Here is a 26,129-nt window from a genome sequence, read left to right as displayed (position 1 = left end):
CCTTGAGATGTTTCTACAACTTGATTGGAGTCCACCTGTGATAAATTCAATTGATTGGACATGATTTGGAAAGATCCTTGATGAAAACCTGCTCCAGAGCGCTCAGGACCTCAGACTGGGGCGAAGGTTCACCTTCCAACAGGACAACAACCCTAAGCACACAGCCAAGACAACCCAGGAGTGGCTTCGGGACAAGTCTCTGAATGTCCTTGAATTGCCCAGCCAGAGCCCGGACTTGAACCCGATCGAACATCTCTGGAGAGACCTGAAAATAGCTGTGCAGTGACTCTCTTCATCCAACCTGACAGAGCTTGAGAGGATCTGCAGAGAAGAATGGGGGAAACTCCCCAAATACAGGTGTGCTAAGCTTGTAGCGTCATACCCAAGAAGACTCGAGGCTGTAATCGCTGCCAAAGGTGCTTCAGCAAAGTACTGAGTAAAGGGTCTGAATACTTATGTAAATGTAATATTTCAGTTTAAAAAAATTTATAGATTTGCTAAAATTTATAAAAACCTGTTTTTGCTTTGTCATCATGGGGTATTGTGTGTAGATTGATGGGGAAAACACTATTTAATCCATTTTAGAATAAGGCTGTAACGTAGCAAAATGTGGAAAAAGTCAAGGGGTCTGAATAGTTTCAGGATGCACTGTAATAGTTATGACTGAAAACACAATATATAATGTGTACAGTATGTCATATGTCGAACTCATTCCACGAAGGGCAGAGTGTCTGCGGGTTTCTTGTACTTGGTTGATGAATTAAGGTCACTAATTAGTAAGGAACTCCACTCACCTGGTTGTCTCGGGCTTAATTAAAAGGAAAATCCAAAACCCAGCAGACACTAGGCCCTCCATGGAATGAGTTTGACACCCCTGTGTTTAAGTACTATCTATCCAGATGTAATGTATATCAAATAACTATATTATTGCTATGTACTGTTACTACTGTGGGAACAAATGCCATGTATGTAAAATGTGTGTAGAATGTACATGTAAAAAAAAAAACTAAAAAAACATCTGTCTGTACACCTCTTTCTTTGTTTATATGCTGATCTTTTTCCATTGTTTGCATATCATTAAAGTATTTTTCTCTCTCTCCCCCACACCTCCTCTCTCACCCTCTCTCACTCTCCCCTCCTCATCCCGCTCCCTCCCCCCCCCCTCTCTCTCTCTCTCCCTCTTCGCTCCCCATCCATCCATCTCCCTCTTCTCATTTCTCTCTCTCTCTCTCTCTCTCTCTCTCTCTCTCTCTCTGTCTCTCTCTGTCTCTCTCTCTCTCTCTTTCTCTCTCTCTCTCTTTCTGTCTCTCTCTTTCTTTCTCTGTCTCTCTCTTTCTTTCTGTCTCTGTCTCTGTCTCTGTCTCTGTCTCTGTCTCTGTCTCTGTCTCTGTCTCTCCTCTCCTCTCCTCTCCTCTCCTCTCCTCTCCTCTCCTCTCCCCTCTCCTCTCCTCTCCTCTCCTCTCCTCTCCTCTCCTCTCCTCTCCTCTCTCGCTCTCTCTCTCTCTCTCTCTCTGCCTCCACCTGGTGGTGTTTATTATGTTATCCCTTCTCCTCCCCCTTTGCCTCTATCCCCTCTCCTCTCCTTCCCCTCATCTTTCCCCATCCCTCCTCTCACCTTTCCCCATCCCTCCTCTCTCTCATCCCCCTCTCTCTGCTTCCACCTGGTGGTGGTTGTAATCTATTCTATCCTATCATACTCTACTCTACCCGTCTCTATTCTATTCTGCAGCAGCAGAGTCCAGTGGAACAGCGTTACATGGAGCTCCTGGCACTGAGAGATGAATACCTGAAAAAGCTAGAGGAACTGCAGCTCACTGACTCCTCCCCTAACTCCTCCCACCTATCAAATAGCTCTGCCCCCAACGCCGCCTCGCCCACGCAGCACATCACGCACCTGCACACCCCTTTCTGAGTGGGAGACTCAAACACACACACACTTGAGTGTGTTTGTTCGTCAGGTTTGAGGTTAATTCAATATAAATTCAGTCAATGAATCAAAGGAGATAGAAATTGAAATTCCTAATTTAAGAGTTGAAAAGTGAAATTTATTCCAAATAAGAATTTTTCAGATTCTTGAATTAGAATTTCAATTCACTTCCTGGAATTCATTTCTTGAATCGATATGTAATTTGACACTGACACAGACACAGGAAGTTGTTTTTTGTACATAGCGTTAGTAAAGTAATAATGGAGACGATAAATAACATGGAAATATAAGTAATTATAACAAATGACCATAACAAAAACTTAACTATGGTGATTATGCAATATGTCACAGTACAGCCTTTTCACAACTTTTGTATAACGTTGTTTTTTTCTGCAAAAACAGAGAAGCCTTAATACGAAATAAAATAAATACTCAGTGTGTTGTAGATAAACTATACTAAAGGACATGTGTGAAGGGTAAAACTCAATGGCTGCATTACGATTCTCTACACTTTACCTAGAAGTGTGCACTCATTCACTCCCCATCATGCTTATGTATTGGATTGGTAAAAGCAAGGCTGGAGGGAGTTTCCATCGTATTCTTCACACCAGTCCATTCCTTTTAAATCCATGAGGGGGAGTGAACGAGTGCACTCTTCCAGAAGGGTAAAGAATGGGAACGTAGCCCTTGCTCCTCTTGGACTCTGTACACTGTCAACTCCAAGACCTGAAAAAGGGCACTGTTAAACTGTTATGACAAACATACTGAAAAGAGGGAGACAGGAATGAAAATTTGACTATTAGTGTATTTGGCTGACTTAAATCATTCTTCACCTGTACAAATGTCCCCAATATGAGCAATACCAGTCCAGTCAACCAGTTAAGTTTGGAAAAGAAACTAGAGTAACTTCAGTCGACTCCTGATAAGTGCACAGTTGGGTAAGAACAAACCCTGCAGTTCCCCAGTCCCAACTCACATAAATCCTCTGAATATCTGCATCCTCTAGTTTACTGCATACATTCATAACAGACCTAAGTCCTTGCATTTATCAGGGGTTGACTGTAGTCCACTCTATGAGAAGTCCAGTAGGCCTAGTATCTCCCTGTATTGTACTGTAGAAGGTCTATGGAGAGACAGGACACTGAGTTGTATTGGTTTTGATTAGAGGAGCTGTGAGTTTTATCTCCAACAATGTCCACTCTATCCTGGTCCCAGATCTGTTTGTGCATGCATGTCATGCATGACAATGGCCATAGGAGATGGCAAGACCGCACAAACAGATCTGGCACCAGGCTAGGTCCACTCAGTCAGTCCAATAAAGTTCTGCGTCAACGGGACTCTCATTTTGCCAACCTCAAACTTGAGAACCTTAGAACCTGTCACCTTAAAACCAGTCAAACTCCTCTTGACATAAACTTAAAGCTGGATTCCCTAATGGTGAAACTGCCACGTCCATTTGCGATATTACAACAACAAAGAAGTTACTGCAAACAACTAATACAGGTTATTTCCCTCGGACATCATTGTACGCGCGATAGAACAGAAGCAAATGTAATGCAATTTTTTTTACCACGATGCGCGACACTCCCCAGCTCTGCTTCGTCAACAAAACAAAAACAATAACAACGGCCGTGGGGGCGGACAGTGCCGCTGTTTTGCCTACTGCGGATACCATCTTTAAACATTTATCTCAATCCAGGGAGCAAAATGGTTTAGATCAAGTTTGCTAAAGGTTCTAGGACTCCCACAGAGTATTCTCCAAAAAAATATAGGCAGGAAAAAGTTATTTTGACAAGAGCAACAACCAGAGGTGGGATAAGATCGGTGGAAAAGTCCAGAATCGTTTAAAACCTTTCAAGGGACAACAATAAGGTGTTCCAAGTATTCTCAGACAAGATACAGTTCTTTGGACAATAACTACCATAGAGTTTGAGATAAGATTTGGGATAAGATTGGTAAAACACTCTAGAAATGTTTAGTAACTCTTTACAGGGCAGATCCAGTGTTCTCGGGACCGCTGGTCGGATCCAGTTCTGTGCCTTTGACCGTCTGAGGTTCAACCTCAGGTAGACGTTTTGTACCCAAAACAGAGATCTGTATATAATGATGAGATGCTCATGTCTCTGCCCTAACAATGGGAGTCGTTGACCCAAAGGCAGGAAGCCAGGCGACAAGCTTAGGTAAAAAATAAGCCCATAGAAACGCATTGGGCAAATTGTTGATATATTTTGGCGAGAGTGAAACCTCTCGCTTCACCTCTTCCTCTCTGCCCAAACTATAAACTTTGTCTTTGTCATCGTTCCTCTGTGGCGGGGAGAAAGGGAAAGAAAGCACCCGATTGGTTGTGGCAGGAAAAAGGAAGCACCAGATTTGTTGTGGTGTGGGAAAGTAAAATCCTGATTGGTCGTCAGGGGGGAGAATGAACCGGATTGGTTGTGATGGGGAAAGGAAACTCTTGATTGGTTGATGTGGGTTCCTTCTAGTGAAGACCCTTCGGGTGGGGTACTCTTGTTTTAAAACGGTCGCCATACTGGATATGGCAACACCATGCAAGAGAATGAATAGATATGACTTCGAAGGCTTGTAGCCGGTCACCCCATGTTGAAAGATGGTGGGGAAAGAATGAGGGCACTAGCGGCTCCCTTTTCACTCCCTAATGCCACACCAGAATGCATCACTTTGGAAGACTTTGGCCTCAATAAGGGAGAAAAAGCTAAAAACGAGACTGCACGGAAAAAGAATAACCACAACGCAGAAGACTTTGTTGGTTGTATTTAGCGAAAAATGTAAAAGACAAAAATCTATTTTTATTTTTTACTTTGTACAAGTACAGTAACTATGATGTACACTGAACAAATATATAAACGCAACATGCAACAATTTCAAAGATTTTACTGAGTTACAGTTCATATAAGGAAATCAGTCAATTGAAATAAATTCATTAGGGCCTAATCTATTGATTTCACATGACTGGGAATACAGATATGCATCTGTTGGTCACAGATACCTTTAAAAAAAGGTAGGGGCATGGATCAGAAAACCAGTCAGTATCTGGTGTGACCACCATTTGCCTCATGCAGCGAGACACATCTCCTTCGCATCGAGTTGATCAGGCTGTTGATTGTGGCCTATGGAATGTTGTCCCACTCCTCTTCAATGGCTGTGCGACATTATTGGCGGGAACTGGTACACGCTGTCGTACACGTCGATCCAGAGCATCCCAAACATGGTCAATGGGTGACATGGCTGGTGAGTATGCAGGTCATGGAAGAACTTGGACATTTTCAGCTTCCAGGAATTGTGTACAGATCCTTGCGACATGGGGCCATGCATTATCATGCTGAAACATGAGGTAATGGCGGCAGATGAATGGCACGACAATGGGCCTCAGGATCTTGTAATGATATCTCTGTGCATTCAAATTACCATCGATAAAAAGAAATTGTGTTTGTTGTCTGTAGCTTATGCCTGTCCATACCATAACCCCACCGCCACCATGGGGCACTCTGTTCACAACGTTGACATCAGCAAACCGCTCGCCCACATGACACCATACACGCTGTCTGCCATCTGCCCGGTACAGTTGAAACCGGGATTCATACGTGAAGAGCACACTTCTCCAGTGTGCCAATGGCCATCGAAGGTGATCATTACCCCACTGAAGTTGGTTATGACACCGAACTGCAGTAAGGTCAAGACCCTGGTGAGGACGACGAGCATGCAGATGAGCTTCCCTGAGACGGTTTCTGACAGTTTGTGCAGAAGTTCTTTGGTTGTGCAAACCCACAATTTCATCACCTATCCGGGTGGCTGGTCTGAGACATTCCTGCAGGTGAAGAAGCCCGATGTGGAGGTCCTGGGCTGGCGTGGTTACACATGGTCTGCGGTTGTGAGGCCGGTTGGACGTACTGCCAAATTCTCTTAAACAACGTTTATGGTAGAGAAATTAACATTCAGTTCTCTGGCAACAGCTCTGGTGGACATTCCTGCAGTCAGCATGCCAATTGCACACTCCCTCAAAACTTGAGACATCTGCGGCATTGTGTTGTGTGACAAAACTGCACATTTTAGAGTGGCCTTTTATTGTCTCCAGCACAAGGTGCACCTGTGTAATGATCATGCTGTTTAATCAGCTTCTTGATATGCCACACCTGTCAGGTGGATGGATTATCTTGGCTAAGGAGAAATGCTCACTAACAGGGATGTAAACAAATTTGTGCACAAAATTTGAGAGAAATATGCTTTTTGTGCGTAGGGAAAATTTCTGGGATCTTTTACTTCAGCTCATGAAACATGGGACCAACACTTTACATGTTGCTTTTATATTTGTGTTCAGTATAATTACCTCAAACAAACCTATTTTACTGTAGAAAAGTTATATTGTTGTAAAATATAATTATTTTATTTAGTGTAAAATTTGACACGTTTTATAAAAAGGAAAGTAATGAGACATGTCTTTTTTGTTTCTTTGAATGGTTGGTTAATAGTTTGTGGATTTCTTGTTCCATAAATTGTGTTTTCTTTAGTTTGTTTGTTTTTTACCTTACGGGCATTTTTGCTTTCTAACATAGAAGAGAGGACAGTGAATCATGTTTGAATCATGATTCATGGGAGATTTGATTCAGTTGGGAATTGATTCAGTTCCTTTTGGTTCTTCACCTGTGATTTGTGAAACTTGGTGCGTGATTCAATCAAACTCGAATTTCGGTGTTTAAGGAGTAGCTATTTTTCCCCCATGGTCAAATGAAATGCTAGAATGGTTATGGGCACTGTAAAAACCTACTACTACTACCAAGTAGTGTGGTCCTCAATTGGTAGAGCATGGCGCTTGCAACGCCAGGGTAGTGGGTTCGATCCCCGGGACCACCTATACGTGAAAATGTATGCACGCATGACTGTAAGTCACTTTGGATAAAAGCGTCTGCTAAAAGGCATATTATTTTTAAGTAGACTCCTCTGACAAGTAGATGCTTTCGTTTTCCACAATAAGAAGTCTATGCATGGGACAGTAGTTTGTAAACAAAGGCACTGCCGTAAAAATTCCCATACTTGAGTTTGATTGAATGCCAGACCTAGAGGAATTGAGCACTCTGATAAAGGTCATGTCCCAAATGGCACCCTAGTAGTGCACTACAAAAGTAGTGCCCTTGCCATTTGGGACATAGACAAACTGTCGCTCTAGTGATTTGTTTATTTTCTTCATTTATTATACCTTAACGTAGGTAATATTTAGTCTAAAGGGGGTTTTCTTTGTCATATTAATGCCTACTTACGACTCCCTAGCCTGGTTCCAGATCAGTTTGTTCTGTCTTGCAAACTCCTTGTGAGTCATGACTCATGACCATAGGAGTTAGCTTGAGTGCCAGTCTGTTTCAGGGGTCGTTCTGTCCAGGGTGTGTACTTTTACAACCACCTGCCTCACCCTACTGAAAAGGAGATTGGCTCGTGCCCTATGGGACGTTCTGGCTCAGACAAGGCTTACTTACCAGTCTGTTCATGCCATGACAAGCAGAAACATACTTACACCCAGACTACATAGGAGTTTTGGCAAGACAACACAAACCGATGTGGGATCTGGGCTGTACTACTCCCTCTCATGTATGAGTGCTCCACTGTTGGTTGTTTTGACCGGCTCTTGTGTAAATAATGCTGATTAAATTAATTTAAAGATTTCTCACTTTATTTATTTTTTGATTGATTCTTTCATTCAAATTCTTGTGGTAATGTATCCTTTATTTATTCAGGAGATCATATGGAAATGAGCAAAATCTCTTATGTGATGTCTGCTGATGTGAAAATTGTGGATCGGAGAAGATTGTGGATATTCAGACCTTGTCCCAACACAGCATATCTCAGCCCTAAATATAAGAGAAGCACCAGTTCACGTCTCCGTAGGGACATTATAGCTGCATTTAAATGGGACCTACTCTAGCTCCCTGGAATCGATTCCTACTAAGAATGACATTCAGACTACTGAATGTTCACTAGTCCTATTCCATTAGTGGGGTTGTTCCACGAAATGAGGTCTTTTGCATCCCTTTGATATTTTAAGTAGAAATATGTATAAAAGCCAGTTATATTAAATGATGTGCTCTTTAGTATCGACCACTTGTAAAATTAAATAAATCTGATTTTTTATATGAATAAAGACTTGGTAAAGTGCCTAAATCCAGCATTTTGGCATGTCCCTCTGTGCACCCTCTGTGACTTCTAGGAAGATTTGAACTCACTTTTCACCATCATTGTAAAGCCCTAGTTATTTTGTTGTTTTGACAAAGTAATTTCTGGAGATTATGTATTTCATGTGATTCATTTTAAGGTAAAAAAATAAATAAAACAATGTCCCTCATTTTAAGGTCAACCCTGTAATGTGAACTGAACTCTCATTTTAATATGGTGAAACTATTAATTTGTACAATTTTTTTTACAAAAGAAACATTGAACATATAATAGTAAAATCATAGTGTAAAAGCAGGTGAGCTGGTTCTACTCTTTTTGGCAAATTCCATGTGTTTTGTGGTAGAAAACTTCAATTTCTCCTGTCACAAGTCTTTTTTTGGCTGATTTAAGATGAAATCGTCAACCCTTTTAGTTTATTTGGCACTTAATAGACATTTAATATAGTAATTTTTTATTTAACCTCTTGAGATGGGAAAATTTGGTTTTTATTAAGTTGAGCATCTGCTCTATATGACCGAATGTTAAATTATGTGAAATAAACTTTTTTTTCACTAAGTTACACTACCCAAAGGGGACCGATTTCGTGGAATGACCCAGTGACCTTTCGTGTGATCAATACATTCAATATCCGTGCCAGTCAATAGTGCTAGGCTATTTATTTTCCAGGCTTAGTATAAAATCCCTACACCCTTTAAAAAAAAATTGTTCTAGGCTTCTGTTGCTGATGAGGCTGGTTGATGCCATTTGCCCTAAGTCAGTAGGCCTCTTGTGACGTACATTTGCAGGAACACTAACAATGTAATAACCGTAATTTATTGGAAGCAGGCCTACATTTTATCCTCAGTCTATTTGTTGCTGAGGCTGGTTTGTAAGGATGTGAGCATTTTGTGTACTCTTAGTGGTTCGCCTGGGCAAGGTGTGTGCTGTCCTACTCAGGGTTGAGCTCACTGACTGCTTCCTCAAGTCTGTTAAATAAACACACAGGCGCTCTTTCAGTTACAGAATGAGACTCGGAAGCTAGCGAACATCCGTATTGTCTCTCGTGCTGTGAGCTAGCGAGCGGAAGAGTCCGTCTCTTATCGGTATAAAAACATCGTCGATTCTTAAACACGTTGCGGCGACACAGATCTGTCGACATTCAGAAACGACGCATATTTGATTCATCATCTAACGGGAAGGAAACGGGGTTGAGTGGAGACTAAAATGGAAAAGCAGTCTGTTGGCGGTGGAGATAGCCCTGTGCAGCCGGGAGTACCGAATCGAAACAACAAGCCTCGAACGCTGGCCAACTCTGGATCGAGACAGACTAGCGTGGAGACATTGGACAGGTGAATATATAGCGTTTCCTGCTCTCGCTACAAACTGTTACAATGTGACTAGCTACACTGTTATGATGACGATTTTGCACTGGACAGTAGGAATGGAAGCGCGAATTTCGCTTCCGTAGGCTGCAGTTGTTAGACACTTGCTTGTCATGTTTTTACAAAACGTTTAGAATGTTACTACAGCGTTAGTTATGATGTTTGTGTATTGGCTCTTGGGCGGTGTCGTGTATAGGCCTATCGTTGTAGAAAAGTGACTTGCTCGTTCCTAGGCAATAGCCTGCCTGCATGCATTTAGGGACTTGTTTGACATATGTTGTTGTTAGAATTATTTTCAACGAGTTTAACGTTTGAACTTCAAAGTGTTGCATTGTGCTGTAACATGTAGGCTATACAAGCAGTCAATTCATAGTAAGCTACTGTGTCTCTTGTGTATTTCGGTATTCGGCAATGAGAGCGCCAGATGGGCGTAGGGATCTGTGCAAGTGATGGGTCGTTCGCGAACCGCTCTTTTTGAACGGATCATTTTGGTGAACGTTGGGAACCGAATCTCATCGGTGAAAGAGTCGTTCATTTAGCTCCCTGATTTGCATACTCCTACTATTGGTTTTTGAGCTCAAAACGTTTTTCTGCACATAAGTTACGAAATATTGAGGGTGAATCCTCACTGCATAAACAATAAATAGTGGTGAGAGCGCGTCAATCTGGTCCACGCTCATTTTTGCAGTGCATTTTAAAAACGTAATATTCCATATTTGGCCAGGTAAAAATGTATTTGAATGCGCATTTCACGACCTGACATAATGTTAGACTTTTGGGCTTTACTTTGGAGATTAGTAAACATTTTTCATGGTTCTAGGTCGTTTTTTTAAGCTTTTTAAATAAAGAGCCGTTTGGGAGCCAAATGACCGGCTCTTTTACCTGAACGGAGCCAAATGTGCCGGCTCACCGAAAAGACTCGGAATGCCCATCACTAATCTGTGCCAAGTGAACACGCCCCTGTTATAAAGCAGTGGCTTTTCACAGCAGGAATCAGCCTAACCGCAACCTATTTTAGCCCAGATGTTGCAGACATAGGCTTTTTTATTGTGATGTAGCCTACTACTGTGCGTGACTGACTGTCTTGCTCTATGGTATCTCGTAAACATTGCTCTCTTTCTCCCTCCCTTGAACCCACTATTGAACCCTCTGTCCCCCTCTGTCTGTCTCTCTGTTTTTATCTGTGTCCCCTGGTCCCTCTCTCCTTTGAACTCTCTCTTTCTGTATATCCCCATATACCTTCATCTGTTTGTCTCTCTCTCCCTCTCTCTTTCTGTATATCCCCCATATACCTTCGTCTGTCTCTCTCTCTCCCCTTTCTCTCACCCTCCCCACAACCACCCCCCTCTCCCTCCTCCCTCCATCCCTCGTCCAGTCCTACAGGTTCTCATGTAGAGTGGTGTAAGCAGCTGATAGCAGCCACCATCTCCAGCCAGATATCATCCATAACCCCAGACACTGCATCCAGAGACTGCAAGGTGGGGGAAACACACGTGGTTGGTCACACACACACACACATGGTCGCACGCACAAGCACTGACACGGTCGCACGCAGAAGCACTGATGCACACACACACACACACACACATTTGCTGTTTGTAATAGCAGGCTTATGACAACACATAAGGGCGGCAGGTAGCTTAGTGGTTAAGAGCGTTGTGCCAGTAACCGAAAGGTCGCTGGTTCTAATCCCCGAGCCGACTAGGTGAAAAATCTGTCGATGTGCCCTTGAGCAAGGCACTTAACCCTAATTGCTCCTGTAAGTCGCTCTGGATAAGAGCGTCTGCTAAATGACTAAAAAAACAAACAAAAAAATACATGCACACACAATAAGAGGTTTAGACACACACATCATAACCTGTGTTTTCTGACTGACAGGTTGGGAGAAGGACAGATCTCCCAAGGGTAAGGTTAACCATAGCAGCAGCAGTGTTGCCTGTGGGTGTGCTTACATGCTCCATGTACCCTGTGTAGAGAGTGATTTAGGTAGTCTTCCTATGCTGAGTCTTTTCTACAGCAACTGACTCAGTCATGCATTGTCATTCTTCTTGCAAAGGCTACAGTCAATCTTTTGTCTGTCTCTCTCTCTGCACCCTTCAGAAAGCATACTTTTAGTATTTTTCTGAATTGATGTTCTAGCTTTTGTATTCAGCTTGTCAATGCTTCACTAACCGTCTGTTGCAGCTTTACCTTCTGGTGATACACCACTGTTCAGGGGGCTTCTAGGCATTTCCTTTAGCTCTGTGTGTGTTTGAGTGTTAACCCGGAGAGTGTGTGTGTGTAGTAACCCAGTGTGTGTGTGTGGTTATCTGTAACCCACAGGTGTCCAAGAGGCCTGTTCTCAGGGTAAGATTTAAAGACTGGTGGATTCCACCCAACAGCCTTTTTAACATTCATAGGCTATCTTAGTACTTGACAACCTGTCAAAGAGTGTGTAGAGTACAGTGCAATTTGTTTCTTTGTGATTACCTACATATCGTTTATTTGTGATGTTCTATTTTTATGGTTGTCAGCTCATTCTTTGTGGGCTGTGTGGTAGTTTGTAGGAGCTGCCATGCTATTTCTACTGTTTGTACGTGTATCTATTACTTTCAAGGCTAAAGATGCTGCTGTCTACAGCCTTCAAGGCCAGCGTTTCCCAAACCAGGGGTCGCGACCCCATGTGGGCTCACCTGATTTGAAAATGGGGTCGCGAGAGAAACTCCGAAATATTGTATTTATTTTTATAATTGTGCTTGGTTCATAGAACCCAGGTTACGTCAGTAGCCTCTGGTAGCCGCTAGATGCGGTTCCTACAAATGTGGCTCTATCTTTTGAAGCTACAAACTATTATGACCCCATTACTGGAAGATAAGACTCTCAGGAACACGTATTTGTCTGTTTCCAACTACAATGCCCACAAGCCGTGCAGGACTCATTAGAACAGGGTGGACAAGACCAGGCACTGAATCAGACTGGGGGAAAAATAACAGAATCACTAACCAGGTTTCCATCCAACCTTTTTATTAGAGTAAAGTACATGTCGGATAAAACATGTCACGACAGGCCTGAAGGAAACAGCAAATTTGTCTTAACTTTCCAAATGTCAACAAAATCTTTTTGTGTCGGTAAAATGCATTATGTGTGGAATCGCCTTTATGCGCAAATATTGATGTAATAACCATCATATCGAAGTGAACTTGGAGTCACACGATAATGTGTTGTGTGGTCCTCCCACTACGACTCGTGAAAGCATGCAGTTTATTAGGCTGCAGATTAAATAAATTATGATGAACTTCACAGGGTGGTGAAAGTGCACAGTGATGAGCTTGATGCTCCTTTCCAATAAATATAGAGGGTTTTATTCTGGTGACATGATGATCGATGCTTGACTGCCGTTTAACAAATCAAAATAATCTCGCTCTTTTGTCCATAATAATCTCATCATGTAGTAGGCTTTACCTGCACTGTATCTGCGAGCAATTGGCTAGATTGCACGTGACAAGACCAGAGTGGACACACTCGCTATATAACGCAGCAATTTGTGTAACAAAACCATCAGTAGAATTGAGAATGTGATGGAAACCCATTAAATATATATATATATATATATTCGGTACATTGGAATTTAACTGCCTAAGGTATTTTTATGTGCACTACGTCATCACGCACAGGCTTTTTATCACTACATTTAGATGTTTCATCAGTTTGATGGAAACACCTCTCTGGTGGGAAAATTGTTTTATTGTTTTATGCTGATTTTAGAATATTCGCATTAAAATCTGTCGCCAATTGGGTGGAAACCAGGCTAATGATGATGTTATTTTATACACAGAAGTTCAGAAGATCATCAGTCTAACTTTTTATGAATTTCCCAATACCTTTCTGATGCATTTCAGTCATTTCAAACTTCCTTCATATTGAAATACTGTCAAAAGTACTGTCAGACTGATTTGTAATAGACTGTCATAGCCCCAATTTAAAAAAAAAAATAAACACTGGCCGTTGATTACATCACTTTTTTTCCATAGTGGGGTCGCGGACCAAAAACGTTTGAACCCCTGCTGTAGCTTCTCTGTAACGTTATGCAGCTTTGCACCCTTCTTCACTTCCTGTTAGAGCTCTACTGATTCTAACTTTTCTAATTTCACCACAGAGCTTCACCCACTTAATGCTCACATCCGGTCTCTGTGACCTTTTAGACCTCAAAGACCCTTTTATCAACTCTTCTGCCTCTTCTGCATTCTTTCTTTCTTTCTTTCTCTCACGTTCTCTCTCTCATTTTCTCTTTCCTCATTCTCTCTCTTGTTCTCTCACGATAACTTGCAACTGTAAGATAATTACCTTTCCTTCACTCTCTTTCTCTCTGCTTCCACGCTTGCCTTGCCTCCCCCCTTGGTCCAGGACTTTATGGAAAGGGAACATTGTTACCAAGACGATAGTGACTCTGAGCTTCCCCCCCACGCTTTGGCAAGTTTCGCTCTCTGTCCCTCCCTCCCTCCATCCCTCTCTCCTGCCCCTTCTGCCTTCTCTGTTCCTCCTCTACTGCTGCCTCTTTCCCCTTCTCTATTCCACTGTCGCTTTCGCTCTCTCTTCTATCCCCCCCCTCTCTCCATTCCTTCTCTTCCACCTGCTCCCTTAGTTTCATTCTCCTTCTGCCTCCCGCTCTCTTTGGCTTTCCCCCTGTGTAGCTATAGCTCAGGCAGTGACAAATGGTTCCGCTTAGAACCAGAGGTTCTGTTTGAAAGAGTTCTAGATCTCTGAGATGGTTCTGACGGTTCCGTGTTGTGGTTCTATGTTCTAGGCTCTCAGAAACGGAACCAAGCAGGTCCAGATGGATGAGGTTCCACTGGTTCCGGGAGAGACCATCAAGGCTGTGGGTGGGCATCAATACTGTGTCTCTGTCTTCTCTGTCTCTCTCTCACGCTCTCTCACATTCTCTCTCTCTCTCGAATCCAGCTACTTTTCACTATGCCTCTCCCTCTCTCCCTCTAGATCTTTTTTTCTGCATTTGGACTTCTTTTCCCATTTTTCTCTACCTTTCTGTTTTCCTCTCTCTTGTCTTCAGCCTAGTATGAGAGGAGCTCTAGTTGTTGATATGTTTCTGTTTGTTTTTTGTTGTTGTTGTTTGTCCCATCAGCCAAGGATGTGATGTACATATGTCCCTTCACTGGCTTAGTGACAGGAACCCTCACCAGCACCGACTATAAACTATACTTTATCAGCCTAGAGAGGGTAAGAGTACCCACATGCACACTCAAGCTTGACCCTTGTTTGTTCACCCAACTCTTTATTGAAAACTTTTATATGTAAACTTCCCCATCCTGTCCCCGTCCCATTCTTTTCCCAGGATACTCCGTTCATCCTGGATGTGAACCTGGGCGCGATCAGTCGCCTAGAGACCATCAGTGTCCAGAGTCATGAAGATAACACACAGGGCATGGAGATAGTCTGTAAGGTAAGAGAGAATACAACCCAGGAGTTACACAAATGTAGTGTTCTCTGTTAAAATGCATGTGCTTACCCACAGCTTTACGAATTGTGTACGAGTTGAAGGAAGGATTGTTGGAAGATCTGATTTCATTTGTATTCATAGCTTTTACTTATAAAAACTCTCTCTCTTCCTCTCTCGCTCCCTTTCTCTCTCTCTCCCCTTCCTCTCTCTCCCTCCCTCCCTCCATCAGGACATGCGTAGTCCAAGGTTTGCCTATAAGAAGGACGCCAGCCAACCAGAAATAGTGGAGGTTCTAACCAAACACACCTTCCCCCTATCAAATGACCTGGTAAGACCTGTCAATCAACCAATACAGGGCGGGAGTTAAGGATCCTAACATTCTGATAGGTGCTGGCATGTAACTCAATATGGATTGAGATCTTAGTTAAAATCCTTGCTTGTTGATTTGTTGAGACCTGTCACTTACTCTCCCTGGCCTATCCCTTTGCAGCCCCTGTTTGCCTTCCTGTATAAGGAGGAGTTTCCTGTGGATGGATGGAAGGTGTATGATCCTATATCTGAGTACAAGAGACAGGTAACCATGGCTGATATTAGCTAAGAGAAGAGATGACATAAGAAATAATATTCCTGATTTTCCAACATTAGAAAACCAGGAATTTCAGTGTAATTGGAGAAATCCAGTCTTAGTAATTAGGAGAAATCTCTTGATTGATTTGCTTTGAGTCTTGAAGTCCCTTGAAATGTTTAATGTAAGACTAACTTATATGTAAGGGATAAACGCAGACGTTCTGTACATTACCTTGGAAGTAATGGACGACTAAAGCACACATTTACCGGAAGAAATAACATGTTTTCAATTATATTTTCATTTTGATATGTGAATTCATATTTTCTCATTTTCCCACTAAATCTGGTTGTTAGTTCTATCTCCAGGGACGCGACCCATTCATTATTTTTATTCAGTTGCCATGCTGTCTGGCAACGTTCTTATCCCTTGCTTGCTAGCTACGGCTAATACAGTCACGTCAACCTCTGCAGCCAGAATAACAGCAAAGTAGCTGTATTTGTGTTTGTTTAAGCTGTTTTCTAGTGGCATTGAGTTGGATACATGATGATGCACAATTTTTCCTGGCATAGAAAAGTTTGCCTTCTCGTTAGGATACTGTTCATTACGAGGATATCATTTGCATATCAAACACTAGGCTAGAAGCTAGCTAAATAGCTTGTTGCTAGGAAATATGCCAATATGACAACCGAATTCAACAATATAATTTGCTGAAAACCGCTAGTCAAACTACAAATATGTGGGAGGATTTGACAGCATAGCGGCTCTTGCGTCATGACTGCAACATTGAAGGACCGGAGAAATTCATGTTCATCCCATCACTCGCCACGTTAGGTCATCAGATGTCTCTGCAAAAACAAATGAATGCTAGCTAGCTAACTACGTTTTTCCTCATTGGACCTGCATTTACAATGTATCCAATATCAGTTTGTATGGTTGTTGGTTTAGCTTTCTGTAACTTTGTAGCAAGTATGGTCTGCGTGTGCAGTGTATCTGTCTTAGAGACATCCAACTGTCCTGTATATCTGTTTTTAATGCCTATTTTCAAATGCCCTTCTTGCCAATCAGAAAATAGTATTAAACAATGCTGTGTTATAAGAACTGATAAAGGAACTGTTCTTCACTACATTTAGCAGTTCTTGTATTCCTGCTCTCCCCACACCAGCGTCTTCCCAACGAGAGTTGGACCATCAGTAAGATTAACAGTAGTTATGAGGTGTGTGACACCTACCCTGCCCTGCTGGTCATCCCCACTAGCATCAAGGACGACGACCTCAAACGAGTTGTGGCCTTCAGGGCCAGGCACCGCATACCGGTATGTCTGGGGATGAGTGTGTGTGGGGGTGGTATATAAAAAAAAAAGAGATGTGTGTGTTTTACCTGTTGGTGCTAGTTTTGTGTATACTGTGTACATGTTAAAATGTGCTGTTAATTTGAGAGTTACCTGGAAAGTTTCCTCAAAAGTTATCTTCAAAATTATGACGAATGTGACCTTGTACCCCACTATGTGTTACCATAAATCCACTGAGAGAGCCAGGCCACTATAGTCCTTAGCAGCCAGCTAACTCTCTCCTTCCTTTCTCTCTCTTCCTCTTGCGCGTTCTCTCTCTCGCCTTCCTCTTCTCTAGGTATTGTCATGGATCCACCCGGAGAGCCAGGCCACTATAGTCCGTAGCAGTCAGCCTTTAGTGGGCCCGTCTGACCGGCGCTGTAAGGAGGACGAGCGGTACCTCCAGACCATCATGGATGCCAACGCTCAGTCTCACAAACTCACCATCTTCGACGCCCGACAGAGCAGCGTGGCAGACAACAACAAGGTGATGTATTACAATTTCTTACCATTTAAGACAGTTGTAGTCAACTGGAGACCGTGATGGAAGCATTGGTGTTCAAGCTAAGTTTGACTAGAATCTCAGCTATGTTCTCTACATCTATATCACTATGTGTTTTATGGTGACAGTAAATTGATGGTATGGTAAACATCTGGTATATACAGTATTTGAGCATTTTTGTGAATGTCCTGTAACTGTGTCTGCCTGTTTGAGGTTACTCCATGTCACACCACCAGCTCTCCAAGGGTTATTTATCACCGAATGCCTGTTTCCATCTCTTCCTCTCTTTCTGCTGCATTCCTCTCTTCTGTCTCCTATCCTCTCCCTTTTTTATTTTTATTTTTTCTCTTTTCTCTTCTCGCTTTTCTTTACTCCCTTATTTTTTTCCCTTCTGTTCCTCTTTTGCCACTCTACTCATTTCCTTTCCATCTCTCTCTCTCTCTCTCTCTCTCTCTCTCTCTCTCTCTCTCTCTCTCTCTCTCTCTCTCTCTCTCTCTCTCTCTCTCTCTCTCTCTCTCTCTCTCTCTCTCTCTCTCTCTCTCTCTCTCTCTCTCTCTCTCTCTCTCTCTCTCTTCTCTCTTCTCTCTTCTCTCTCTCTCTCAGGCTAAGGATGGTGGTTATGAGAGTGAGAGTTTCTATCCCAACGTAGAACTCAACTTCCTGGAGATCCCCAACATCCACGTGATGAGAGAGTCACTGAGGAAACTAAAAGAAGTGGTCTACCCTACTATAGATGAGGCTCACTGGCACTCTGCAGTTGACCAGACACACTGGCTAGAGTACATACGGGTGAGGACTCTTTCTCTCTCTCTCTTTTGCTCACGCGCATATACACACGCATACACACACACACACACACACTGGCTCAAGTAAGTGAGGGAGAGAGACGGATACACACACAACACATTTTCACAAGTCCTTACATATCCTCTCCCCTCTAGGTCCTCCTAGCGGGTGCGGTGCGTATAGCTGACAAGCTGGAGTCTGGTAAAACCTCTGTGGTGGTCCATTGTAGTGATGGGTGGGACCGGACGGCCCAGCTCACCTCTCTGGCCATGCTGATGCTGGACAGCCACTACCGCACCCTCAGGGGCTTCCAGGTGAGTAGGAGGGATGGCGGGGGGAAGGAAGGGTGGAAGGGGAGAGGAAGAGAGTGGGATAGCAGAGGAAGAGAGGGGGATAGCAGACTGTGGTGTGTGAGGAAGGGAAACCTTTGTCTCTGTCGTCAATTGTATAAATAAAGTATAAGAGGTGTGTCTTCTCAGGTACTGCTGGAGAAGGAGTGGATCAGCTTCGGACACAAGTTCGCCGCGGTGAGAGGAGTGTGCGTGTGTGTCTGCATGGTTTCTTGTGTGTTTTCTTAAAGGTGTGTGAGGGGATCTTTGTGCGTGCGTGTGTTTAATAACCTGTGGGTATGTTTCTCAGCGTGTGGGTCATGGGGATGAGAACCATGCCAACTCGGAGAGATCACCTCTCTTCATCCAATTTATAGACTGTGTCTGGCAGATGACCCGACAGGTGAGTGTTACACACACACACATAGAGACGCACGCACAGACAGACACACGCACACACGCAGTACATGCATGTAGACACACATCTGGTGAGATTTCCCTGCTACACACACATACAGGTAATCGTGTAATAATTGTGTAGTTATACTCAATCTGTCTTTCTGTCTCTTTATTTCTTCTAAGTTCCCTGCAGCGTTTGAGTTCAATGAGTTGTTCCTAATCACCATTCTGGACCACCTCTACAGCTGTCTCTTTGGTACGTTCCTCTACGACAGCGAACAGGAGAGAGTCGCCAATGTAAGTATAATTTCTTCACCGGCGGGGGTGGGAGACTGAGAGTTACAGTTCTCAACTGGTCTCTTATGGTAAAGCTATCTATAGAATGTTGATTGACTCATGCCCTTCTTCTTCTTCTTCTTCTTCTTCTTCTTCTTCTTCTTCTTCTTCTTCTTCTTCTTCTTCTTCTTCTTCTTCTTCTTCTTCTTCTTCTTCTTCTTCTTCTTCTTCTTCTTCTTCTTCTTCTTCTTCTTCTTCTTCTTCTTCTTCTTCTTCTTCTTCTTCTTCTTCTTCTTCTTCTTCTTCTTCTTCTTCTTCTTCTTCTTCTTCTTCTTCTTCTTCTTCTTCTTCTTCTTCTTCTTCTTCTTCTTCTTCTTCTTCTTCTTCTTCTTCTTCTTCTTCTTCTTCTTCTTCTTCTTCTTCTTCTTCTTCTTCTTCTTCTTCTTCTTCTTCTTCTTCTTCTTCTTCTTCTTCTTCTTCTTCTTCTTCTTCTTCTTCTTCTTCTTCTTCTTCTTCTTCTTCTTCTTCTTCTTCTTCTTCTTCTTCTTCTTCTTCTTCTTCTTCTTCTTCTTCTTCTTCTTCTTCTTCTTCTTCTTCTTCTTCTTCTTCTTCTTCTTCTTCTTCTTCTTCTTCTTCTTCTTCTTCTTCTTCTTCTTCTTCTTCTTCTTCTTCTTCTTCTTCTTCTTCTTCTTCTTCTTCTTCTTCTTCTTCTTCTTCTTCTTCTTCTTCTTCTTCTTCTTCTTCTTCTTCTTCTTCTTCTTCTTCTTCTTCTTCTTCTTCTTCTTCTTCTTCTTCTTCTTCTTCTTCTTCTTCTTCTTCACAGGAAGTCCAGACTAAGACAGTCTCTTTATGGTCCTATATCAACAGTCAGCCAGAGGACTTCACCAACCCATTCTATGTGGACTATAAGCACCACGTCCTGTATCCTCTGGCTAGTGTTAGACACCTGGAGCTGTGGACCGGGTATTACGTACGATGGAACCCCCGTATGAGGCCACAGGTGGGGGTGGTAGTGTGCTTGTTGAAGAGAGAAGGAAGGAAGGAAATAAATAAAAAGTGTGTGGGGGGGTGGGGAGTCCGAAATCTGGCTTGCTTACTATGTACTAATCGTACTACATACTATTTAGAACTTACTGTTTAGAAAAAACGAATCTCCCTTGGTCAGATTCTGCGTGTAGACCGAAGTATCTGCCGGGAATGAATGGGATCCGTGAGATATGAGCTGCAGTACCTCCGGTCTTTGGGTTTTTGTCACTGGTTATATGGACGTATAAGGATTGGGCGAAGGCGGTGCTTAAACCTTCGCTTCGAGTGCTTTGTACGTGTGCCAAGAGTGATCGGAAGGGGGAGGCTTTGGCTGAGAGTTTTCTTTTGCAAGGGTGGGGACTTTGCAAACTGCTGAAACTCTCAATATCTAGCACATATAGACCCAGAAGTTAACCACGCAGATGACCAAAATATGCAAGATTTTACTTCTGAGTTAACTGACATTAAGTCAAAATGAATGCAGTAAGCAACAAATATCAGCATACTAGGCTCATCCTACTGCGTCATCTAATGCTCAATTAGTGTTGATTCCATCCATTCGTTCATTTTGGTATAGAGCGTCCCCACAGCTGATTATCAGCTGTTGTCAAACACACGTCTTGAAAGACAATTATCTTCCTCAATAGTGTGCAGCTAGATGAAAAGCCGAAATGAGTATGACTTCCTGGCATTTAAAGCATACTTAATTTTTAGAACTTTCACATACAGTACTATTTAGAACGCAAGTAGTGGTATTTCGGAAATGGCCTGTGTGTGTGTGTGTGTGTGTTAGTTTACGGCTTGATCTGCGCACACTCGTGTGTGCATACAGTGCATTCGGAAGGTATTCAGACCCCTTCACTTTTTCCACATTTTGTTACGTTACAGCCTTATTCTAAAATGTATTAAATTGTTTTTTCTCCTCAATCTACACACAATACCCCATAATGACAAAGCGAAAACCGGTTTTTAGAAATGTTTGCAAATTTATTAAAAATAAAAAACAGATACCTTATTTACATAAGTATTCAGACCCTTTGCTATGAGACTCGAAATTGAGCTCAGGTGCATCCTGTTTCCATTGATCATCCTTGATGTTTCTATAACTTGATTGGAGTCCACCTGTGGTAAATTCAATTGATTGGACATGATTTGGAAAGGCACACGCCTGTCTATAGAAGGTCCCACAGTTGACAGTGCATGTCAGAGCAAAAACCAAGCCATGAGGTCGAAGGAATTGTCCGAAGAGCTCCAAAACAGGATTGTGTCGAGGCACAGATCTGGGAAAGGGTACCAAAAAATTTCTGCAACATTGAAGATCCCCAAGAACATGGTGACCAAGAAGCTGATGGTCACTCTGACAGAGGTCCAGAGTTCCTCTTTGGATATGGGAGAAGGACAACCATCTCTGCAGCACTCCACCAATCAGGCCTTTTATGGTAGTGGCCAGACGGAAGCCTCCCAGTCCCTGCCGCTGAAAAACATCTCCACAGCATGATGCTGCCACCACCATGCGTCACCGTAGGGATGGTATTGGCCAGGTGATGAGCGGTGCCTGGTTTCCTCCAGACGTGACGCTTGGCATTCAGGCCAAAGAGTTCAATCTTGTTTCTCATGGTCTAAGAGTCCTTTAGGTGCCTTTTGGCAAACTCCAAGCGGGCTGTTGTGCCTTTTACTGAGGAGTGGCTTCCGTCTGGCCACTCTACCATAAAAGGCACGACAGCCCGCTTGTACAGTACTGAGTAAAGGGTCTGAATATTTATGTAAATGTAATATTTCAGTTTTTGATGTTTTAATAAATTAGCAAAAATGTCTAAAAACCTGTTTTTGCTTTGTCATTATGGGGTCTTGTGTGTAGATTGATGAGGGGGGGAAAACAATTTAACCATTTTAGAATAAGGGTGTAACGTAACAAAATGTGGAAAAAGTGAAGTGGTCTGAATACTTTCCAAATGCATTGTATGTGTGTGTACATCTTTCTAACTATGTATCTCTCCCCATCAGATGCCAGTGCACCAGAACCTGAAGGAGTTATTGTTCCTGAAAGCTGAGTTACAGAGGAAGGTTGAGGAGCTACAGAGAGAAGCATCTTCATCACACGGCTCTCTTTCCTCTTCATCAGAACACACATCATCACCCTCACACAGCGGGGGCACGCCCCTACACACCACCGTCTGAATACACACACACCACCGTCTGATACACGTTTGTCTTTGTATTCCCTACTCTGAATCAGTTTTTCACATCAAGTGTTTTTATCATAGAGAAGTAGTTAGTTTTAATAGAGAAAATAAGTACACATTTGTAACAAAGTTTCATTCTTTGTTGTATTCAAATAAGAGAAAAGATATGGGGTAATGAAATTGTTGAAAGAAATATTACAGGATTGTGAAAAATGCACCATAGTATTTTGTTAAACAAAGTGTAAATATAAATAGATGTAACTAATATATTTCTACCTACCAAAAGTAGTATACTCTTTATGATTGACAACAGTTTCCAATGAATTGAATTCATAGTGTAGAAATATGAAATATCAACAGCACTTTTGAACTACCACATTCCAGTAAGCATGTATTAGTAAGCATGTTATATCAACTCAATGGCAACCTGTTCCCTATAGGCCCTGGTCAAAGGTAGTGCACTATGTAGGGATTAGGGTGCCATTTGGAGTGCTGTCTAAATAAGATCTCTGTCTCTGTACTAACTTAACCTGATCCAGCTGTGCCATAACTATTACTCTGTAATATAATGTGTCCCCTCTTCCTGTCCGTCCCTTTAATGTGCCCTGACTGGAGGTTTACCTTTGTGTATGTTGTGTTCCTACCAACATGTTCCATTGAAAGTCTCGGTGCACTTGTTTTTTTACTTCAACTTTTTATGTCTTTTTTTTTGTATTTAATTTCTATGCAATGGTGATATCCATATGATCTGTATTATATATTGTGCTCTTATCTGTGGTATTCCTTTGTGACTTTTCTTTCATTGTGCTGATGCCAAATCCTTATTTTAGGGTACCATTTATACCAAGATGCTCTCCTTGCCCTCTGCCGACGTTAATCAATGGTAATGTTGTCTAAGCGCATAGGCCCTTTGTGGCTTTGAAGACACACAGCAGCAACACTGATATCCCAACTAACTACCCATATCCTTTTCCTTGAGGATTAGATCAATATGATTTAAGCCTAACTAACCTTAATGTTTTTGACATTATGTATGGATCCTACTGTATTATGGTGGTTATAACTGTTTCCTGTGTCATGTGGTGGTTATAACCACTGTTTTCTGTGTCAAGCTTATATGTTCTCACCACTGTGCTGCAACTTCATTGAACGCTTCCGTGGTAAATGTGATATGTATTTGTTTATTGTCCAATTATTATAACTTATTGTTATTCTCTTAGTTGTTTTTTTGGTTGACATGGTCAAATAACTCAAGAATAGATTGGTAACATATTTTCTAATTTGACACACAGAAACTAGAGGCCATGAGTAACTTGGTAAGAAAAATAATGGCACCAAATGGCCTATAGGTGGCGCTGTTATAAGCAGTCTCACTTACTCCCTCATATCCGTCGCCCCGTTTGACCTAGAGACTTGAAACTTTGTATGTAGGTGTCTTTCCTCATGCTGAACAAATTTGCTTCAAGGTCTGTCAGGATATATTTTCCTCCATCTTGAAAATGTACAAATAACACAACATTTGGTATGTAGGCCCATCTCTTAACTTAGCTTGAGAAAAGCTAAAGGACGTGTCAAACTCATTCCACGGAGGGCCGAGTGTCGGCAGGTTTTCGCTCCACCCTTGTACTTGATTGATGAATTAAGGTCACTAATTATTAAGTAACTCCCCTTACCTGGTTGTCTAGGTCTTAATTGAAAGGAAAAACCAAAAACAGGCAGACATTCGGCCCTCTGTGGAATGATTTTGATAACACTGAGTTAAAGGATTGGTTAAGAGATGGCTGCGTTATTGCTAAATCAGGAAATCAGATTTTACGTGTCGATTTATATCCTTTGTAAATCCACTCCACAATGCCCTATCAACTTGAAGCTGTTTAGGGTAATCAAATACATTACCATGATGAACCATGTTAAGTTTGGCATTGATATCTTTTTAAAAAAATAAGAAAACTATTAACAATTAACTTTTTTGAATATATAACGCTAATAATGGATAAAATAATCATAAACACATATTCTCATGGACTAAAAGTCAGATTCACTCAATTTGGTATTTGGACTCATCACAATAGTCCCTAAGGAGTTTGAGAAATAGTATTAGCACATATGCTAATATGCAAAAATGTGCTAAAAATACTTAAAATCTTCTCCTGGCCGATGGTACATGTCTTAATGTCCTAACTTTGTTTGAGAAAAGCTAAGGAATTGGTGAAAAGATGGCTGAGTTATTGACAAATCTAAAATCAGATTTTATGTGTACATTTAAACCACTGTAAATCCACTCGACAGTGGCCTATCAACTTGAAACTTGTTATGACTGGAAAGCATGCGACATGCTTTATGGTTCAAGAGAAAACGATTTTTCAAGTATTTCTTCAATTAGCATATGTGCTAACGTGCATCAATATGTACAGTGCGGCCATATCTGAATGCAGCGACAATTTTTCTTTCTCAAAACCATTAGACTGATGTAATGAGTCTAAATACAACATATTGAGTGAGTCTGCTGTATGGTTCATGAGGAGAAGATGATTGCAGATGATTCTGAGCATTAGTGTTACATATGCAAAGAATTAGTTGTTAATAATAGTTGTTAATATTTTTTTTTCTTTTTTTATATTAATATCAAATTGAGATATGAATGCCAAAATAGCGACAACAAGTTTCAAGTTGAAAAACAAATTGTCGCTGCATTCAGATATGGCCGCACTGTACATATTGATGCACGTTAGCACATACAGTGGGGGAAAAAAGTATTTAGTCAGCCACCAATTGTGCAAGTTCTCCCACTTAAAAAGATGAGAGAGGCCTGTAATTTTCATCATAGGTACACGTCAACTATGACAGACAAATTGAGGGAAAAAAATCCAGACAATCACATTGTAGGATTTTTATTGAATTTATTTGCAAATTATGGTGGAAAATAAGTATTTGGTCACCTACAAACAAGCAAGATTTCTGGCTCTCACAGACCTGTAACTTCTTCTTTAAGAGGCTCCTCTGTCCTCCACTCGTTACCTGTATTAATGGCACCTGTTTGAACTTGTTATCAGTATAAAAGACACCTGTCCACAACCTCAAACAGTCACACTCCAAATTCCACTATGGCCAAGACCAAAGAGCTGTCAAAGGACACCAGAAACAAAATTGTAGACCTGCACCAGGCTGGGAAGACTGAATCTGCAATAGGTAAGCAGCTTGGTTTGAAGAAATCAACTGTGGGAGCAATTATTAGGAAATGGAAGACATACAAGACCACTGATAATCTCCCTCGATCTCACCCCGTGGGGTCAAAATGATCACAAGAACGGTGAGCAAATATCCCAGAACCACACGGGGGGACCTAGTGAATGACCTGCAGAGAGCTGGGACCAAAGTAACAAAGCCTACCATCAGTAACACACTACGCTGCCAGGGACTCAAATCCTGCAGTGCCAGACGTGTCCCCCTGCTTAAGCCAGTACATGTCCAGGCCCGTCTGAAGTTTGCTAGAGTGCATTTGGATGATCCAGAAGAGGATTGGGAGTATGTCATATGGTCAGATGAAACCAAAATAGAACTTTTTGGTAAAAACTCAACTCGTCGTGTTTGGAGGACAAAGAATGCTGAGTTGCATCCAAAGAACACCATACCTACTGTGAAGCATGGGGGTGGAAACATCATGCTTTGGGGCTGTTTTTCTGCAAGGGACCAGGACGACTGATCCGTGTAAAGGAAAGAATGAATGGGGCCATGTATCGTGAGATTTGGAGTGAAAACCTCCTTCCATCAGCAAGGGCATTGAAGATGAAACGTGGCTGGGTCTTTCAGCATGACAATGATCCCAAACAC

At 42.0% G+C, this 26,129-nt stretch overlaps 2 protein-coding genes across 9 annotated transcripts in view; both read left to right on the top strand.

Annotated features, from left to right (window-relative positions):
* Window positions 1-4,090, top strand: part of LOC121571279 (myotubularin-like) — a 72,510-nt gene extending 68,420 nt beyond the window's left edge. For 2 of the 3 annotated variants that reach the window (XM_041882653.2, XM_041882655.2), the window contains one exon: window positions 1,730-4,090. In XM_041882653.2, the coding sequence (XP_041738587.1) occupies window positions 1,730-1,912 (183 nt within the window). In that variant the 3' untranslated portion in view covers window positions 1,913-4,090. The remainder of the gene's footprint in view (window positions 1-1,729) is intronic. The other variant, XM_041882654.2, reaches the window with a different exon arrangement.
* A 4,797-nt stretch (window positions 4,091-8,887) lies between these two features.
* Window positions 8,888-23,512, top strand: LOC121571280 (myotubularin-related protein 1). 6 transcript variants are annotated; one of them, XM_041882657.2, is made up of 18 exons: window positions 8,888-9,435; window positions 10,844-10,946; window positions 11,347-11,373; window positions 11,791-11,814; window positions 14,252-14,327; window positions 14,588-14,682; window positions 14,798-14,905; window positions 15,132-15,230; window positions 15,393-15,476; window positions 16,633-16,782; window positions 17,096-17,284; window positions 17,903-18,088; window positions 18,241-18,399; window positions 18,565-18,612; window positions 18,725-18,817; window positions 18,997-19,110; window positions 19,913-20,089; window positions 22,120-23,512. In XM_041882657.2, exons 1-18 carry the CDS (start codon window positions 9,311-9,313, stop codon window positions 22,291-22,293), a joined length of 2,031 nt encoding a protein of 676 aa, XP_041738591.1. In that variant the 5' UTR covers window positions 8,888-9,310; the 3' UTR covers window positions 22,294-23,512. The 6 variants fall into 6 exon arrangements, with proteins under 6 accessions (XP_041738591.1, XP_041738590.1, XP_041738592.1 ...); XM_041882656.2 differs by lacking the exons at window positions 11,347-11,373; window positions 11,791-11,814 and adding an exon at window positions 13,852-13,917; XM_041882658.2 differs by lacking the exon at window positions 11,347-11,373.
* The last annotated feature ends 2,617 nt before the right edge of the window (window positions 23,513-26,129 follow it).

This window comes from Coregonus clupeaformis, chromosome 8 (genome assembly GCF_020615455.1).
Source record: "Coregonus clupeaformis isolate EN_2021a chromosome 8, ASM2061545v1, whole genome shotgun sequence".
In the NCBI taxonomy this organism is placed as follows: Eukaryota; Metazoa; Chordata; class Actinopteri; order Salmoniformes; family Salmonidae; genus Coregonus; species Coregonus clupeaformis.
The sequence above is the reverse complement of the archived record's forward strand: the minus strand, read 5'-3'. Positions and strand labels throughout refer to the sequence as shown.